This window comes from Nipponia nippon, unplaced genomic scaffold (assembly GCF_047370975.1).
Source record: "Nipponia nippon isolate SJK-2023a ecotype South Korea unplaced genomic scaffold, ASM4737097v1 scaffold_13, whole genome shotgun sequence".
In the NCBI taxonomy this organism is placed as follows: domain Eukaryota; kingdom Metazoa; phylum Chordata; class Aves; order Pelecaniformes; family Threskiornithidae; genus Nipponia; species Nipponia nippon.
The window spans coordinates 16,720,466-16,738,254 of record NW_028262324.1 but is presented as its reverse complement, the minus strand read 5'-3'; the positions used below and the strand labels follow the sequence as shown (position 1 = coordinate 16,738,254).

Here is a 17,789-nt window from a genome sequence, read left to right as displayed (position 1 = left end):
TCCTGAGTCCCCGGGGTTCGCCAGAGCCAGCCACCCCCACAGGCTCGAGCACCCGCTGCGGCTGCAGAGAGGGCTGGACTTTATTAAACCCAAGCATGAGAATGCAAAATACACCCACGTCCTTCCCAGCATCCACAAAAGAGTCCAAAACACAACGTTTGGAGGCAAAAACCACCTGCGTTCCTTCTGTTCCAAGCCATGTAGGCAGGATGCAACACTTGCAAGGAAAAGACCAAGCTGCTGCTTTGCTGTGTTAGGTACAAAGAGAAATGCGGTGGAGCATTGTTCGGGCAGGCTGGGCTCCAGTCCCTCAGGAGGCAGATGGGGAAAACCAGGGCTGTCCCCTCCCAGCCCGCGTCCCCAGCTCACACCGACAGCACGATGAGGTCCTGGTGAAGCAAAGGGGTCACCTTCCCTCTCTGAGCATCCTCTGCACAAGTGACGGGCGCTGCCTTTGCTCCAGAGCGGAGCTGAGGTGCTGGCAGGGGAACCTCAGGGCACGGCCCGGGCACTTACTTCAATGATGTCAACGTCCGCGCTGGTGAAGTCGACGTTCAGCAGCCTGGGGAGGGGAACCCCCGCTCCCAGCACGCCTGTGGGTCACAAGCCAGCCCAGCTCAGTGCCGCGGGATGGGGGGTCGCTGCCGAGCTTCTGCCCGGGGCTTGGTCCCCAGCTCCATCCTCCCGGCATGCAAAGCCCTCCCTCCGCGAGTGCAAGACTCTCCAGAAAGGCTTTGTGTCATACTACACCTGCATAAATTCAGCGTCTAGGGTACGGCCTAGCACAAACGAATATGTGAACAAGGTATAAGAGCTTCCTTACTGTTCAGTGCAGGCAAGAAGGCAACATCAAAAATCTGGCCAACGAGCATCTCCAGGGACGAGACCTGCAACGGGGAGAGGGGTGGCTTGGTGCCACTGCTGGTCCAGGTCCCGTGGTCAGCCCAGCTCGCCCTGTCCTCAGGCACGTGGGGATGCTCCGCTCACACCAGCTAAACCCAGCCTGAAGCCTTGGTGCTCCAGCTCCACACCCACTTAATGCAAGCTCCCAGTTTCACAGAAGTTGGACTTTAAGCATTCTATGGTCAATTTTCAGTCCCAAAATAATGCCATTCCACAGGCCCCTTCCCCCTGGCATTAAAGCTGCCTGCAGTAACCACCCCTGGAAACCAAACGTGCTCTGTCTGCAGGTGTCCTGCGATAGGAGAGCCCAGGATTCCTCCCAGCTTTTGCCGTTGTCCCCAGTGAGGCACAGGGACGAGCCTCCCCAGGCACATCCCAAGGGGACGTCGTGGGCATGTGCGAGACGTCCTGTGGTTCCCTGAGGACCCAAAACCTCTCCCTCTCAGTGAGGATTTTTTCTGAAAATTGCTCATGGATCATCCATAAAAAAAATCCATCTCCAGAGGTGAAAGAAAGGTGCTATTAAAAATACGACACAACCGTTAGACCATAATTGGCCCTTATTTCTCCCGAGGCAATATCTATCAGCACTCTGCTTTCTGCAATGGATTTTGAGTGTTGCTGAGGCTGCTTGTTTTCTTACATCAAAACCACCGATGGATGACGACACCAAGGAGAGATCAGCCCTGCAGGAGAAAGCAGAGGTGAGTAAAATTGGAGCAGTTCCTCTGACAACCCAGTCCTGTCAATGCCCTCATCGTTGCGCAGCCCAGGAGGTCCCACATCCATGGCCACCCTGGCCACCTCACAGATGAAGACCAGTGTCCTACTTCTCCAGGCTGACGCCGATCTTCAGTTTGTTGTCCTTGACCGAAAACTGGGCCAGCAAGGAGGTGTCCTGCGGTGAAACAGAGAGGTCAGGGCACGGGTGGCTCTTCCAGCCCTTGCCCAAGCCCAAGCCTGCAGCCCAGCCGTGTCATGCCGGGTGCAGGTCCCATCTACCGGCACCCCTGCACCCACTGTGCAGGGAGGGGGAACCGCAGGAGGGATGTCTGCATGGGTTGCTCCTTCATACATACAATATTCAGAAGGCAGAGAGACCTCTGGACATCATCTGGGTGGATCACCACCACCTCTGCGGTAGCCGTGAGCTGGATCACACCTTTATTTTTCTTTAAGGTCACCACAGGTGCTTCAGGGACTGCAATTTTCAGCAGCAATTCACATGACTCGGGGTACACCTCGAAAACCTGTCAACATCCAAAGGTGGAAAGTTTCTGTGGGCAGGAGCACAGAGAGTGCTGAGACTGGACCAGGCAGAGCAAATGAGTAACCAGGAGCCAGAGGGCAGGCTGCCTGCTCCGGCAGCATTTGCAGAGTGCTGCTCCCGGGGGCAGATCTGGCCCTGAATTGCTCCAGTCCAACAAGTTTGCATCTCAGCTGGCTGAAGTGAAGCCAAGCTAGCTGTGTGCTCAGCCCATGGATGCCCTGGGTCTCGCTGAGAGCATCTCATCCCGGTCGGAGGCCCACAGACAGCCCCGCATCCAGGCGGAGGGGGCAGCTGCAAGGCTCATCCGTGACCCGAGAGGGATGCAGAGGACAGGGTGACAAACCGGGCTCTGGCCTGCCGTGGCTTCCAGTTTTGGACCTAAGTCAGCTCGTTCAAGTCCATGGGACATCGGAGATGATGCCTCTGAGGAGGAAGAGACAGGGAGACCTCCCCTGCCCGGGACACTGCTGCTCTGACCGGGTTACTTGCAGTGCAAGGGGGAACCAGGACTCACCGCAGGAACCAGGGCTCCCAGGGTCGATGTTGTTAGCGGCGGGAGCTCAGGAAACTGTGACAGAGAAGAGAGAAACGCTGCATGCCTGTGTGGTGGTTTTCAGCAGACTCTGCCTCCACCAGCAGCGTGCCTGAGGGGGTCAGGCTCATGGCCTCTCACTCACTTTTTTCATCTAAGATGGCAGAGACCCTGATAAATGGCACAGAGGTGCTAAGGCATTGCGCGGTGGGACCAGTTTGCGTGGCTGCCAACCCTGAGTCCTTCCAAACCCAGAGCTAGGCAGTGGTCCCCGCTCACCATGCCGGTGGAGATGTCCAGGTCCAGGGCACCCTCCTTCTGCAGGGCCGACAGCACCGAGCTGAGGAAGTTCACAGAGAGGCCCAGCTGGGAGGAGCTGGTGTCCGCCATCGGTGGCAGGGGAGGCACGGGGACCCGTGGTGGTGTGGGGACAGCTTCTGGCTTTCCCAGCGGATAGTCCACCAGACCTCCTGCCACTCGCCTGACAGCAGTCTGGAGTTACAGGGGAAGGAAGCACAGGCCAAAATGTTTGCAATATTTGCCTTTACGGTTCACTTCATGTTCCTTCAGCATGAAATTGCTGCACGCACGACCATGCCAAGTCAGGCCCTGTGACACGTCCTTCTCCAGAGGTTCATGAAATGTAAACCCTGCTGCGTTCTCCCGTGACAGCGGCAGCAGCAAGAGCAGGGCACCGAGCCGGGACCTCCCCAAGCTTTTCACAGCCACCTCGGAGCCCGCTGCTCGGGCGCAGGTGGCCCCAGGGACAGCCCGAGGAGCCCTTCTCAAACCCAAGTGAAATAGCACACCCCCTGTACGTGGATGGAAGGAGAAGATGCAGGACTTACGTTCAAGTCTACCTCGAGGAACTGGCTGGTTACCAGGGGAAGGCTGGACACGGTGTACTGGATACCACCCAGCAAACCCAGGGGCACCAGTGCTGGGGGGAGAGGAAGGGACTCAGCGATTCCCCGCTGGGCTCGGGTGCCAGGACCCCTCCCCTGCCCAGCAGCTCTTTTTTTCCAGAAGAGCCCTGGCTCGCAGGTGGGCTCAGGAGAGCCGCTTGGCTCCGGCCCCCAGTGCGCTGTGCTCAGCGGTAACGCCGCAGGAGACGTCGTTTCCCTAACGAGCAGTGCGTACTACTGCTGCAGTGGAGGGGACAGCTCACAGCTCACCCCACCGATGCCACCCTTATGCACCCAGGGGTCCTTCTGTCCGTGATTAGAGACAGAGAAAGGGGAGACGTGGGGAGGGGACAGCATCCCTGCGGGCACGCTGGGGCACTGCTCCCTGGCTGCTGCCCGGGGGTGGCAGGGAGCTGCCCGGGGGCACCGCTCCCTGCGCAGGGCAAAGCTGGGGTCCGTGGGGCGAAGCGGGGGGGTGCTTTTCCTGCCTGGGGTGCAGCAGGGGGGATAGTGTCACAGTCCTCGCACGGCCAGAGCGGAGGTGACACGAGGGGGAAGGCAGAGAAAGGCGTGGGACCCACCAAGTACTCACAGTTCACAAGACCCAGCTTGTCATTGACGAGTCCCAGGGCGATGTCAACCACCGGGCAGAGCTGCAAGAGTCGGGGAGGGATGGTGAGTAACCTGCGTTCAGAGCCGTACAAGGACATGCAGCCCAGCTCGGCTCTGCCGCACTTTCCCTGGGAAGGGGAGCACCAGGTGCATGGGATGGCAGTCCCCGCTGCTGACTCCATGGTGCTGCTGAGGCTGCACCAGCTCTGGATCTGGCCCTGGGCCCTTTGTCAGAGAAGTGGGGTTAGGACTGGGTCCCGGGAGCCCATGTGGGGTGGCTGGAGAGACCCTGGGGCTTTCAGGAGGGAGGAGAGATGCAATTAGCCCATGACACAGTCCAGAGCATCGTCAGAAACTCCCAGGCACTTGGGCAGACCTGCGCTGGGCTTGCTGACCTGGCATTTGGAAGGAGGGAGCAGCTTCTCCCAAGCAGATGGAGACATGGCACCGTCCCCTGCTAATCCCAAAGCACCGGGCAGGCGGGTGGATGCAGCAGCCCTGGGACAGCGGCCATGCTCCCGCTCTGGGACAGGAGCGATGCCGCAGGGAGCTGCACTGCAGCCTTTCGGACTCATTGCTCCTTTCCAGGGTGGAGGTTTTTTCCAACTTACCACATTAGGAAGAAGTCTGTTCAGGACACTTGCCAATAAATTATCCACAACTGGGAGCAGGCTGTGGAAAAATAAAGGAGCAGCATGAAAAAAACTATTGCAAAGTAAATGGGTCTTGTTAAACAATTCCCTGTGAACAGTGCGGAGCGCAGACCTCCCGGAGCAAGGCAAATGCAGCAGCAAAGTGCATCATGTATGCTTGGATTTTGCATGAGATAAGTGTAATTTGCATCCCAAAATAGCCAGTGGGAAATTATTGCTGCCTTTTATCTACTAGTGTATAGTCTCCTTAAATGAGCAGAAGCAACCTCAGCCCGCGTGGTTTCTATGATTTACATACTATGTGCTTATGTCTTAGAAGCCCCCATGCGATGTCAGTTAAAACGGCCCATGAATGCGGCACTTGGGACAGAAATGTTCCCCCCCCCAGGACCGCCACGGGGTTGTGCAGCCCTCTGGGACAACACGTCCATTTGTCGCAACTGGGCAAGGGGCACACGGGGACCACCACCACCAGCAGCCCTTTCCTCAGCCCCGTGATATGGCTGGTGAGCGACTGTCACCTGCAGGGACGGCGGCTGCCGGTGTCGCAGTTGCCTGTGGGACTCGGACGCGCAATAGGAAATGCCCTCGAGCATTCGCCGTTCTGTGGGCATGGGCTGGGGGCCGGCAAAGCCCGGTGGCGAGGTAGCTCACGCTGGCAGAGGACACCTCCATCACTCACCCTCTCAGGAGTCTGACTTTAATGCCACCAAGGAGGGTATCACATCTTTCTGTCACCAGTTTGGGGCAGCCCATGCCATCCATGGTTAGCCTGACCCTTGATGTGATGTTCACTTCCACTGCGATGTCGAGCAAACCCAGGAGGCTGTGCAAGGGGAAGGGAGCGACCTTCAGCGGAGCAGCCTCTTCCCGGCAGACAGGAGCAGTGTCCCCCCACCGGGGACACCCCTCGTGGTGGTGCTTCCACCGGGCCCGGGGGCACGGCTGGCACTGCCACCAGCAGCACCAGCACCAGCCTGACCTACCTCTTGGCATTGAGGGCCACCCGGGTGTAGAGGTTGAGGTGGACGCCGATGCCAGGCAGGAGACGCAGGGACACCCTGGGGACCGTCAGCTCCACGATCCTCAGCCTGTGGGTACAGTGAGGGGAGCACCAGGAATGATGGCTCTGAGCCCACCACCCCGCCATCTGGCCATTTAGACCAGAAATGGCAAAAGACACCAAGTTTTCTCAGTTATTTTCCTGTTCTAGCTATTTTCCAGTTTTATCAGAAGCTTTCTTCTAGTTGCCTTATTATTGATTGTGCTTGTGCTTCTGCTTGGTGCTGGGCTAAACTAAGAGTTAAAATGGGACGGCTGCAAACAAGCGAGCATCGGTTTGGCAGCGGTGGCACTGGCTCTGCAGGGCCAATGTATAGTTCAGTGCACCCTCTACAGGCAAGCGCCTTTCAACTACTGTCTCCTTTAACTTTCCTTGTGTAGATCAAGAGGCTCTTTTGCAGCCAGCAATGCAAACCTGGTGGGACTTCCAGGCAACGTTCATCTCAAAGCATCAGCTCCAAACCAGATCTGAGCCTCTACTGAAGCACCACCATTGCTGCCCCCAAACAGCTCTGAGGTTGCCCCCCTGCAAGGAGCCCAGACGGTGCTGTCCTTACCCGGTGAGCCCCTGGACCGTGCTGAGCAAGCCGCCTTCCCCGAGGACGCCGAGCAGGCCGCCGCCTCCCAGCAGCCCTCCGTTGCCCAGAAGTCCTCCTCTGCCAAGAAGGCCACTGAGGCCACCGAGGATCCCTGCCGTGCCGAGGAGACCTCCGTCACCGAGCAGACCTCCTTGTCCCAGTGCTCCTCCAGCAACCCCCGTGGGGATGCCACCCCCGGGGACATCACCACCAGCTGCTGGCCAGCCTCTGGGAGGGTTTCTGGAGCCCCCCTCATAAGCACCTCCACCACCTCCTCCACCCAGCAAGCCACCACCAGCATCACCCCCTCCACCAAGCAGACCACCAGTCAGCCCCCCCAGCAGCCCTCCACCACCGCCACCCAGCAAACCACCAGGAATACCACCAAGCAGACCACCACCACTGCCACCACCACCAAGGAGACCTCCTCCGAGGCCACCCAACAGGTCTTCACTTCCATCTGTGCCGGGATGTCCACTCCCGAGCGGCACCTCTCCGAGGACACCTTGGAGGGCATTGCCTTGCCTGAACGAGCCTGTAAGAGCTGGAAACATCGCCCACCATCAGCCTGCGAGACAGAGCTGCGTCCCCGGCCCCCACTGCAGCCTTTGAGCAGTGACTGGCAGGCAGCTGCCGGCCCCCTGCCCACACTGTTACTCATTGTGCTCCTCAAGCACGGGTTGCCAAGGGGTTTGTGCTCTCCATGACCATCGCTGCCTATTCCAGTCCCTAACTGTCCGCTGTCAGTTTTTCCCATGTATGATGCAACAGCAAAAGGGCTCCAGGACAGGAGGCACCACGTTGAGAGCTGCGTAAAGAACCTCGGGGGAATTTGCCTGCAGCCGCACCAGTAAGACGGCAAATGGTGTGGCACAGTCACGGGGTGGGCACTGATAAAGCCTAAATGTGAGATAACTGAGGTGCGGCTCACGCCTCCTGAGAGGTGCAGGTCCCAGGCGGAGCAATCCCGACACGGGCAATGTCTCTGCTTTTAGAGCCTGGCCGATTGAAATTTTAATTACAAAAAAATTACTCCAGGTTCAGTTTGGAGGAGGAGGTTTGCACGCAAGCCTCATGCTCTTCCCCTTCCATGTGCAATTCCCGTCCCTTTCCCGGCTGATCGGGCGTGCTGGTACCACGGCGGCAACCCCCAAGGACCACCGTTGGTTCCCATTTCCCAGAGTCCCGCTAAGAGGAGGCAGAGGGACTCACCATCGCTTAAAACACCGTTACTGAGCCGCAGGACGGCATCTTTTGGCTCACTTCGTGACGTGGTCAGCAGGGCACATAAGAGGGCGATGCCCAGCGCCGGCGCCATGGTGTCTTCTGCTCGGCTGGGAGCGCTGTGGGTGCCAGCAGGACCTGGGGAAGGACAAGGGGAAAAGAGCGGGAATAGGCTGGGCGACCCCCTGGAGATGAAGGGGAGTCAGATATTTCAAGCTGGGTGAAAATTTTTCAGTGAATAGAAGACGTGGGCTTTAGGAGGACCCAAACCGTTCACGAGTTAGAGCCACGTTCCGCAGACAGGTCTGGACACACACAAAAGGGGCGCAGAGGGAGGGCGTCCATGTGCACATCTGCAGGGACGGTTTCGAGCACAACCCCAGCACCTGTTTGCTTCTTCCCGTTGATGGGCACCCCGGGCGACCTGCGCCTTGCCGCCCCTGGTCACCGTGACATCATTGCAAACTTGCAGTATGAAATCGTTACTCATAACCTATAGACTACACTGAGCTCCCCTCGCTAATAACCGCCCTGCGAGGAGGCACGCAAATCCATGCGGCAATTATACAAGCAACTCACATTTGGAATAAAGCCTTTCTTTTTAAAATGGCGTGTTTTAACCTTATAACAATAGAGATGATAATAACAACCTTAAGAGCGTATTGCAACACAAAAAATCCCTAGCTTTTGTGTCAAATGAATGTGGCTTTCTTTAGAGAAGGGTTTTCATTTTACTATAGCAACCTTCTTTTCTGATTTTTTCAGGCTAGTCACTAAATACAAACTAGAATTACTTACTTGCATTTCTACCATTATTGGTATTTTTCCCATGTTTTTTTCCTTGCTCACCAGAGAATACTGTGAGGCCCGCAGGTGAAATGGTGGCTCTGTCCTCCCAAGCTTACGACACCCTGTACCACCATTTTGACCATATTTACCTGGTCTTATCCCGAATTTCAAAGCCTGGCTTTGGTCTTCAGTGCTCAGCTCTTGGTCAAGGGGAGACCTTACAGCTGTCCATAGGCACTTCTGCTTTAACGTGTAGGAACAGCAGGTCCTTATATAGCGAAGCTGATGCGGAAAAAAGTGGAAAGATGCCTGAATTGCAAAAGCTGGACAGGTGGATTGAGTGTATAAAGCAGAATTTGTGGTTTTAATATATTCCAGCATAAATAAAGATTTGTAAAACAGGGAACAACATTGAGCAACAGGTTACTGGATGCCCAGTTATCAGCCAGGGCTGTTACCCAAGAGCCCAGAGCTAACGCCAAGGCGAAGGAGCCCGAGCCTCTGCGGGCTGCAGCATGTGAAGCTGCCGCTGATCCCAAAAGAGCCGTGCTGGAAAATCAGCTTATTCCAGACAAATCCCTGCTAACACTTGCACTCAGGCAGTCACACACAAATTACTGTGTCAGGGGAATTTTTCAAGTTTCCAGGGGAGGCTCCAGAAAAGCACCAGATTTTTATCTCCTTTAACGTTCAGCCCAAGAAGCAATTCCTGAGGACCATCCCACCCAAGAAGAGGTTCCTGAGGACCATCCCACCCGTCCCCGCAGCCGCCAGCCGCTTCCCCGCAGTGGGTATTTCCACAGCCTCAGAAAAGCCCCTGTGCGGTGGGACATGCGATCCACACCTCAGCTCCAGACCATAAGGGCGCTTTTGTCCTGGTGTCCTCAACACTTAATACCTTTGCGAGATAAAAAGCGCTGCTAACAACCCAGTGCATCTTACACAAGGGGATAATACGCTCCTAAACAAAGCAGCAGGGAGGTGTAAGCTCAGTTTATCTGTGCCTGGCTCCGTACAGAGCCTTGCACCGCAGGCACTGCTGGGCTCCATGCGGGACGTGCTGCAAACGAGCCCCCGGCAAGGAGCTGCTCCCCCCGCAGCGGCTGCCATGAAGTCTTTAAATGAGCAGGAAATACCAGCAAGCCCTTTGCTAAATCTGCGCCGTTGTTGCATTGCGAGCACCTCCTCTGCGCCCATCAGCCTGGCGCGAGCAGCCCCAGCGCTGCTGCAGCCGGGCAGGGGATGGGCTGCAGCAGGGCACCCATGTGCACCAAACCCCAGCGCCCGTGTGAGGCTGAGCTTTGAAAACGCTTTCTGTAAGGCATCGGCTTGTTCCCTGTAGGTACAGCCTCCTCTTCGAGCTGCGCTGCCTGTCCGCGGGCCGCATGGCGTAGGGGCATGGCCAGAAACCCATGAACATGGCGTATCAAATAAACATTTAGAGAGGGAAATACTGAGGCAGTGAAAGATTTTATTGAAAGAGCAATATGAGAGCAACTTTTATGCCTAAAGAAGAGCTCTGCTTCCTGACTATGAATGTTAAAACTGGCCACAGAAAACCCTCCCTACCATCCAACAGCTGAGCAGCTTCCCCTGCGCCCGTGCCAGGCTATGCCAGGACCGGCCGACCAGAGACGGTCGCCAGTGCCCTTTGGGCCACGGCGATACCACAGGGCAGTGCTCAAGGGAACATGAAGATGGAGAGAGCAGAGATGAGCAGGGCTCTGGGGCTCACGGCACGTTGCCTGCCTCAGATGGAGAGCAGGGTCGAGGATCCTCCTGAGCAGGACCCTTTTAGAGAGGTCTGGTCAGGAGAGTTGTCCGCCTGGAAGAAGCAGCACAAAAACTATTCAGTTTTCTCATTCGGACCTTTGCCAGCTTTTCCCATATCCCAGGTGAGGTTTTCCTGCGGGTCCATGCAGGCAGAGGGACCTCCTGGAAACCGGGAGCAGCCCATGGGAGATGGGCTGGCCGGGGTGGCGTGGGGCTCATCCCCTGGCTCCCCGGGAAAGCAGGGCTGCGGGAAGTGTGATCCTTACGTCGGTGATGTCAACCCTGGCGTTGCTGAGGCTGCTGTTGAGAATGTTGGGCAGAGGGACCGACACACGCAAGGCCTCTGCAAAAGCAAGTGAAGGCATCTCATCACGGGGGGAAACCCCGAATGCAGGCAGTGAGGGAAGGGGGAGAGCCCCAAATCCAGCTGAGTTTGAGAGCAGAGGGGACCCAGGCCCCGGCCGTACCGTTAATCGCAGGTACGTATGCAGCCGCAAGGACTTGCTTGAGCCACCCTGCAAGCGGGGAGACCTGCTGGGAAAGACGACGCGTGTTGGTATCAGAAGAAAGCAGCGGTTATTGGGATGAAAACAGCGATGTCAGGGTTAACAATTAGGTTCTGTCGCTGCAGGATGCTCAGAGCTACGAAAGACAAAGGCTGAAGTTTCCTTCAATGAAACTCTTGCAGGACTGAGGGCGGGGGGATACACAGGGACATGCTCTTCGGGTAATTTCTTCTTGATTATTCCTCCCCCTTTCCCAGCACCCCCAGTGCACTGCCAACAAGTGAACATACACATCCAAGTGTCACTGCTATAGGGCATAGGGGATCGGCAGGGCAGACAGCAAGTGGCCTCTGCCAAGAGAAGAAGAAACATGAAGACTGAAGAAGAATTGGCATTTTGGCGCTCCCTCCCTACGCAGAGCCTCTGGCCATCACATCGCTCGCTGCAGCGCCTCGATCCAAAGCAGCATGCACTTACGCTGAGAGGGTCGAGTCTCAGGGGTGCCTGGGTCAGGTTGATGCTACAAAAGATGAAAACAAGGCAGGGTTGGGGTGCATGGGTGCAGCCCTCCTCCAGCTTTCCACATGCTATCAGACCCTTTCTTGGTCTGGAATTTGTCTCATCCACATAAATATACAAGGATTTTGGAAACAGGGTAACTTTTTTAAAGCCTCTCTCATCCCCTCAGATGTGCACTTGGTCTGAGGTCGGGGCTGGAGGAGGCAGGAAAGCTCCGGCAGCCCCTTACGTCCCTACCACGTCTACATCGCGGTCCCCGATTGCCGCCACCAGCCCCATCTTGTCGGGTTCCTGGGAGCGTCCCCAGGCAGAGCCCCCTCCCTCCCCACAGCGACCGCGAAGCTCAGCTCTACCTGTCGAGAGCCAGGGAGGTTTGCAGTTTGCCATCAGAGACCAACGGGACGATGTTCAGAACGATGTCCTGAAATTGGAACAACGGAAGGAATGAAGTTAGTTCCCCACGTAACTCCCAAGACTGAAAAGGAAACTCAGAGTATTTGTAGATAACCCATTCCAAGAAAAAACACCTGTCTCTGCCTAGAAATTGCATTTTTTTGATGGATGGCATCATGTATATCTCTCCCCAGGGTTCACCTTTCCTGTCCTTATTTTGTATTATTCTTTAAACATTTCACTTGCGCTTGGTTACGAGCATTTTAAAAGGACTGGGCCCCAGCGCTTTCAAGCTGTACTGGCTTCAAAAGTACAAGGACTACACGGCCACGGCAGGACAAGGCGAGCGATGCCGGAGAACAGCCAGGCTCACCCCTCGCCCTGTCTAGGAGGTCTCGTCCCCCGGGAGCACACTCACCGTGTCGAGGGAGAAGAGGGGCCTCTGGGAGGACTGCAGGGCGGGACTGAAGATGTCAATGGAGGCTTTGAGGGTGGCGGTGGCTCTTCTGTCCCTGACGGCCACCACTGGCTTGTCGGCCACCCGCACGCGCAGCTCCAGCGGCAGAGAGCCGGGGAGGATCCTGGCGAGCTGCACGGGGCAGGGGGAGGTCAGGGCCAGGGGGTCTTTGCATGGCCGGGGAGGGCGGAGGGGTTGGAGATCAATGCACACAAAGGAGGTGGCTGACCTGGGGGATGAGCGGGAGAAGGGCAGAGGTGGACAGCGAGATGCTACTGGGCACCTGCGGGGACAGCACCAGCGGCGTTGGCGGCCGGAAGGGTTTGTGCAAAGCCCACACTGGGCTCGGCTGTACCCCACAAACACAAGCACGCGGTGGCGAGCACCCTTGGGTCACCCAAGAGCAACCAGGACCCCGACCTGGCCCTGGAGAGGGGTGTCGCGACCCACCATCGAGTTGGTGATGCTGAGGCTGAAGGCTCCCTGCCGCTGGACTGACTCCAGCAGGACGTCGAGGGTGCGCTGGGAGAGGCTGAGCTGTGGCGGGCGGCCGGTGGCCAGCAGCAGGGTGGCGGCGAGCGGCGGTCCCTGAGCGGAGGCCACCACGCCGCCCTCCGCGTCCCCGACGGGGAGCTGTAGGGGACAGAGCAGGGGAGGGACGTTGGCAGGGCTCGGAGGGCCGCAGTTGCACCGGGCACCCTGCCCACCTGCGGACCTTGTGGAGAGGCTCACGCGGGGTGAATAAACACACGGCCGCTGCAGGCTGTTCTAGCACAGACGGTGCTTGCACTTGCTATAGATTTCCCCTTAAAACACTGCCACACCTCCTGGTCAGTAAGACCCATTGCCAATACTTTTGGCCTGATTATGCTCCCTATTAATTATGTATCAAACTTTTACAAACCGCTGGAACCTGCTTGGGAATGGTGACCACTGACCCTGTATCAAATTAAGCTTTTCTAATTAACAACTATGAGAGGGCTATAATTGTGCTTAATTAAGCAGTGTCAAGCCAATCTGGCTCATGCTACCCTCAAGGATTAGTGAGTAAAAAATAAGGTAGCCACCCAGCGGTGGCATTAGCACGGACATGGCCGGACCACGCTCGTCAGCCCCTTCCAGCGAATGCTTTCCTGAAGACAGCTGGAGCAAGAGGAGCCTTCGACAAATGGCCACCGCGTTCAGATGAATTACCCAAACTCGCTAAGTCAGAGGGTTTGGGGCCGGGGAAGCGGTGGCACTTACGTTCAGGTCCAGCTGGATAGCATCGCCACTGATGATGGAAAAGGGGGGCAGATCTCCCAGGGCCCCGAGCGGGAGCATGGCTGTGGGACGCAGGGAGGAAAACTTTGAAGCTGCAATGAGAGGGGGGTGCTCCTAAAGCCCGTGGTCCCAAGAGATGTCGGAACCAACAGCGGCTCCTGCTCACAGCGTTCCCAGCTGGACAAGCCACTAGAAAGCACTATTTTGCAGCAAAATGTTGTTTCTAAAAGCAACAGTTCCTGAAGTGGCTTTCTGCGGGAAAAATCGTCTGCTGCTGCTCTGGGGCAAGGGAAATTGAATGTTGTGCTTCAGCTGAGAGGTGTGTTTTTAGGAAGACGTTAAAATATTTGTATTTACCCAATGTAAAAAAAACAACCAACCCTAAGTGCAGGGGGTCACCCGGGGGCAGAGGAAAAGCAGGGTGCCAGCACTTACGGGTCCCGGAGCCGAGCAGAGCGCTCACTGCGTTGAACCTGCTGTTGACAATGTCGCAGCCCTGGGGAGGCAGAGGAAGGTCAGAGCCCTGGGCCCGCAGCACCGGCGGAGGTACATGGCGTTAACACGACTCGTAAAAACTGGCTCAGCACGGGCAGGAGCCGCTGCCGGGCAGGCTTTGGTGGATGCCCTGGTACTGCGGCGCTCAGCATCAGGCAGGCGAGTGGCCCCTCTAAGCCAGGGCGGGTTTCACCTCCCGCGCAAGACCTGCTCACTGCGACCGCTAAACCAGCGTGTGGCCCAGAAACCTGTTTGCCAGCAGAGCCTGGCACAGGCGATGGTGCTGGCGAGGTGCCAGTGCCCGCTGGTGGGGAGGACGGGCTGGCCGACACGGCTGAGCCCGCAGCTGAGCAAACAGCCGTGTCCGTGGGGGCAGCCTGGCCTGCTGCCTGCGCTGCCTGCCCTGCCTGCCCTGCCTGCTCGCCCAGCACCGTGCTGGTGGCTCGTGTGAAGATCGCTCTGCAGACTTACCAACGCACGCAGGCCATCACTAAGGAAGTTTTTTAAAGGCTGATCCAGAAGTGGCACTTTGGGTCTGGGGAACAGGAAGAGAGAAAATAAAAAGTGCTGTAGATTAATGGCTGGAAAATAAAAGTACTTTGCACAAGAGAAATATGAGGCCTCACTTGCACTGTCCAGGGCCATATTCAGTGCCAAAATATTACCAAAACCACGCCCTCTGAATCCGGCCCAGTGCTAGGTTCCCAGAACAACCCAGAAATATTCTTTCTTGAGCCCAAATTTTAAAAGAAAGCTTGGCTGTTCCCCTCTGAGGCCAGCACCCGAGTAGCTCAACCTCTGAGGCGCCGGGCAGAACCGCACTGCCTTCGACGGCCAGCAGCACTGAGGTTTCCCACTGCCGCAGGGGCCACGTGCTGGCCACGAGCACCCCGCTCGCACGGATGCCAGCCTCACACTGCTGCTACCTCGCACGGATGCCTACCTCAGACGGATCTTTATGTCAACAGTCTTGCAGTCCTTATCGTTCTGGAGAGCCGCCCACTTGTCCTGGACCAACAAGGCCACATCTGCTTCCACCTGCACACAGAGCCCCCTGCCCGGCGCGCTGCGTGGGGGAAACACAGCACACGGCTCAGGAAATTTGCTGGCCGTCTACTTTCCAAAGAGATGGGGACGCCCCTACCTCGAGCCGTGCCCCTGACGGACACTCCGTACCTCGTGCTCTCAACCAGCAGCTGGGTGTTGAAGCCCACCTGGTGCCCAAAGCCTGGCAGGGAGCGCAGACTTATTTTGGGGAGGGTGTTGTTCAAAATTTTTGGCCTGGATGGTTGAAACAAGGAGAAGGCAGTAAGTAGAACATTTGTGCAGCTGATGCCCTGTCCCCTCAGCCCCCAGCGCTGTGGGCGATTGCAGAGCTGCAGTTTCAGAGTCCTCTCCACCCTGGGTGAGCAAGGACCCCTACCAGCCAGAAGCAGCTTGCGGGACATACAAGGCACGCTTGCATGGCAGGCACATACAGCACCTCCCAACAGTTGAACCCTCATTTATGAACCTGCCCCAGGAAGGGAAAAGAAAGGGCCCCGTGTGTTCAGACAGCAGGCTCCAGACCAGAGCCTCCTTTCCTCAGCGTGGCCCAGACACCCCAAGGGCTGCTCAGGGACACCCGTCTCCCACTCTCACTCACCCTGTGAGATCTTCTCCATTTCCACGAAGACTGCCAACGAGACCATCTTTGCCAAGGAGACCACCTTTGCCAATGAGAATATCAAGGACAGCATCAAGAAGACCATCAACAAGACCATCTTTGCCAAGGAGACCACCGAGGACACCATCTCTGTCAAGGAGGCTGCCAATGACACTATCTCTGCCAAGAAGACCACCAAGGACACCATCTCCGCCAAGGAGACCACCAACAGCACTATCTCCATCAAGGAGACCGCCAACGAGACCATCTCCATCAAGGAGACTGCCAACGAGACCATCTCCGTCAAGGAGACCGCCAACGAGACCATCTCCGCCAAGGAGACCGCCAACGAGACCATCTCCGCCAAGGAGACTGCCAAGAGCACCATCTCCGCCAAGGAGACCGCCAAGAGCACCGTCTCTGCCAAGGAGACCGCCAAGAGCACCGTCTCTGCCAAGGAGACCGCCAAGAGCACCATCTTGGCCCAGCAGACCACCAAGAGCACCATCTCTGCCAAGGAGACCACCAAGAGCATCATCTCTGCCAAGGAGACTATCTTTTCCAAGGACACCACTGAGCAGATCACTGCCAAGGAGACCAGCTTGAAGCTTCTGGAGGTCACGTTTGGCTAGTGAATGTGTAATATCTGAAAAAAAAAGGATGAGAGGTCACTGTGAGCTATGTGGACTCAGCACACAAGCATGCAGTGTCAGCCTGGCTGTTCCTTCCCCTCCACTGTCCCTCTATTCCCCTCTCTACAATAGGGGTGGTGGCACCAGACACTGTAAAGTATCTGAAGTGCCATCTCCCAAGGGCTTTATAAATGCAAACTATCAGCATTGCCACTGCTGCTCAATGGATCTGGACCAGCTTCTGATTTTCTGAGCATGGTCAAGAGACAGACAGAGCAGAACAGGTCTCAAAAAAACCATAAATCTTGTCTCTTCCATACACTTACCATCTGCATCTGCTTTGGCAACCGAGGACATGATTCCAAGTCCTTGTGAAGGGCTCAGCAGGCTGCAGAGGAGGAAAACAGCCCAGAACACAGACATCTTTGGTCCCGATAACTGTGGAAAGTGATTGTGATCAGTGGAACAGCGAGCACAAGCCAGTGGAGGGAGGAAAGAGGAGGATGGAGGAAAGAAAAAGGAGGAATGCCTGTCAGAGAAGACAAAATCAGAGTGGAAGCTGCTGGCACCTCTCCAACCTCCTCGCCACAGTGGTGGGCACAGTAAAACTCCTGGTGGCACTTTCCTGCAGGAGGAACCAGGACTTCAACAGCAGTTGCTCCAAAGCCTGACCGTCACAGCAGCCAAGTGAAAAGCAAGTGGTTGTTCTGGCTTTAATCCCTCAGCGCCAGTGAGCGATGGTGGTGACCACTCTGGACGATCTGGGGCGCACCTCTTCTGGGCGGGAGTTTGTCCGAGAAACAAATCCTGCATCCCGCATGATGGGAAAACGGGATGTTTCTGACAACATGGTTGTCTCCAGTCACCGAAAGGAAAGCAGTGGCCTCTCCACGGGACAAATGCACCGACATATCTAGTAAGGAGAGCTTCTCCTTGTTCGAATGTCATGATCTCCACACAAACATGAAACATCTGAGGCTTCCCTCTGCATAAAACCACCTTTTGCTAGAATTGTCAGAAGGAGAAAATATTTTTTAAAGTTTCAGTGTCATTGAAATATTTCTGTGGGACCTACAATTTGAAGTAGCTTTTTTTTAAAAAGAACTATAATGAACTTCATTGCCCCAAATCTATTTAAATGTAAATAGCATATCAAGAAGGGATCAAAACAAGTGTGAGAGGTCTAATTCACCTGAGGTAAAAATCTACCTCAGATAGCAGAGCTATACGAAAAATAATTTAAGTTATAATTGTTTATGAAAACCATGAAATATCCTTTCTCCTTCAAGGACTGCAAATACAACGGACATGCATGTCTGTTCTTCACAAACTCATAGTGAAAGCCACTGCTCATTTTACTTGTTGGACCATAATTCAGGCAGGCAAGAATAACAACTTTTGTTAAAAAACCAATAGTCAAAGGAACATTAAGGATTCTCCTTTGGGAAGCATTCAGGTTTGCAGAAGCAGAAGCTAAGAGCACGCTTTTTGAGGAATAGGTTTGCTCTTACCTGACCAAGCTCTGGAGTGCAAGGCTCTCTCTAGCCGATGTCCCTGTCTTCTGAAGACGGCCTGCAG

The 17,789-nt window shown here is 55.9% G+C and overlaps 2 protein-coding genes across 2 annotated transcripts; both read right to left on the bottom strand.

Moving 5' to 3' along the window:
• Positions 1 to 365: 365 nt before the first annotated feature.
• LOC104018354 (BPI fold-containing family B member 4) lies at positions 366 to 8,760 on the bottom strand. Its single transcript, XM_087750331.1, has 17 exons — positions 8,751 to 8,760; positions 7,728 to 7,877; positions 6,928 to 7,059; positions 6,495 to 6,681; positions 5,862 to 5,966; positions 5,558 to 5,701; positions 4,834 to 4,894; positions 4,203 to 4,263; positions 3,554 to 3,645; positions 2,985 to 3,197; positions 2,688 to 2,741; positions 1,983 to 2,153; positions 1,734 to 1,801; positions 1,547 to 1,589; positions 824 to 887; positions 517 to 593; positions 366 to 389 (listed from the first exon to the last, which is right to left on the bottom strand). Exons 1-17 carry the CDS (start codon positions 8,758 to 8,760, stop codon positions 366 to 368), a joined length of 1,656 nt encoding a protein of 551 aa, XP_087606457.1.
• A 1,475-nt stretch (positions 8,761 to 10,235) lies between these two features.
• LOC148056579 (BPI fold-containing family B member 3-like) lies at positions 10,236 to 16,117 on the bottom strand. The gene is made up of 15 exons (XM_087750330.1): positions 15,810 to 16,117; positions 15,580 to 15,759; positions 15,111 to 15,215; positions 14,878 to 15,000; positions 14,406 to 14,469; positions 13,875 to 13,935; positions 13,422 to 13,531; positions 12,627 to 12,809; positions 12,406 to 12,459; positions 12,138 to 12,308; positions 11,680 to 11,747; positions 11,285 to 11,327; positions 10,769 to 10,835; positions 10,568 to 10,644; positions 10,236 to 10,353 (listed from the first exon to the last, which is right to left on the bottom strand). Exons 1-15 carry the CDS (start codon positions 16,115 to 16,117, stop codon positions 10,279 to 10,281), a joined length of 1,689 nt encoding a protein of 562 aa, XP_087606456.1. The 3' UTR covers positions 10,236 to 10,278.
• Positions 16,118 to 17,789: the final 1,672 nt, after the last annotated feature.

Bases quoted from the DNA above. Each gene is read 5' to 3' on its own strand.
- LOC148056579 (XM_087750330.1), bottom strand. From the start codon at position 16,117: ATGATGCTCTTGGTGGTCTCCTTGGCAGAGATGGTGCTCTTGGTGGTC. The intron at 11,328-11,679 runs GTAGAGCTGAGC...CATCTTTTGTAG, and splicing joins ACCTCCCTGGCTCTCGACAG to CATCAACCTGACCCAGGCAC. The intron at 10,354-10,567 runs GTAAGGATCACA...TGCTTCTTCCAG, and splicing joins CCAGGGTTGACATCACCGAC to GCGGACAACTCTCCTGACCA.
- LOC104018354 (XM_087750331.1), bottom strand. The intron at 6,682-6,927 runs GTGGTGGCAGTG...GGGTTGCTGGAG, and splicing joins CGGAGGAGGTCTCCTTGGTG to GAGCACTGGGACAAGGAGGT. The intron at 5,702-5,861 runs GTAGGTCAGGCT...CCCCTTGCACAG, and splicing joins GTGGCCCTCAATGCCAAGAG to CCTCCTGGGTTTGCTCGACA.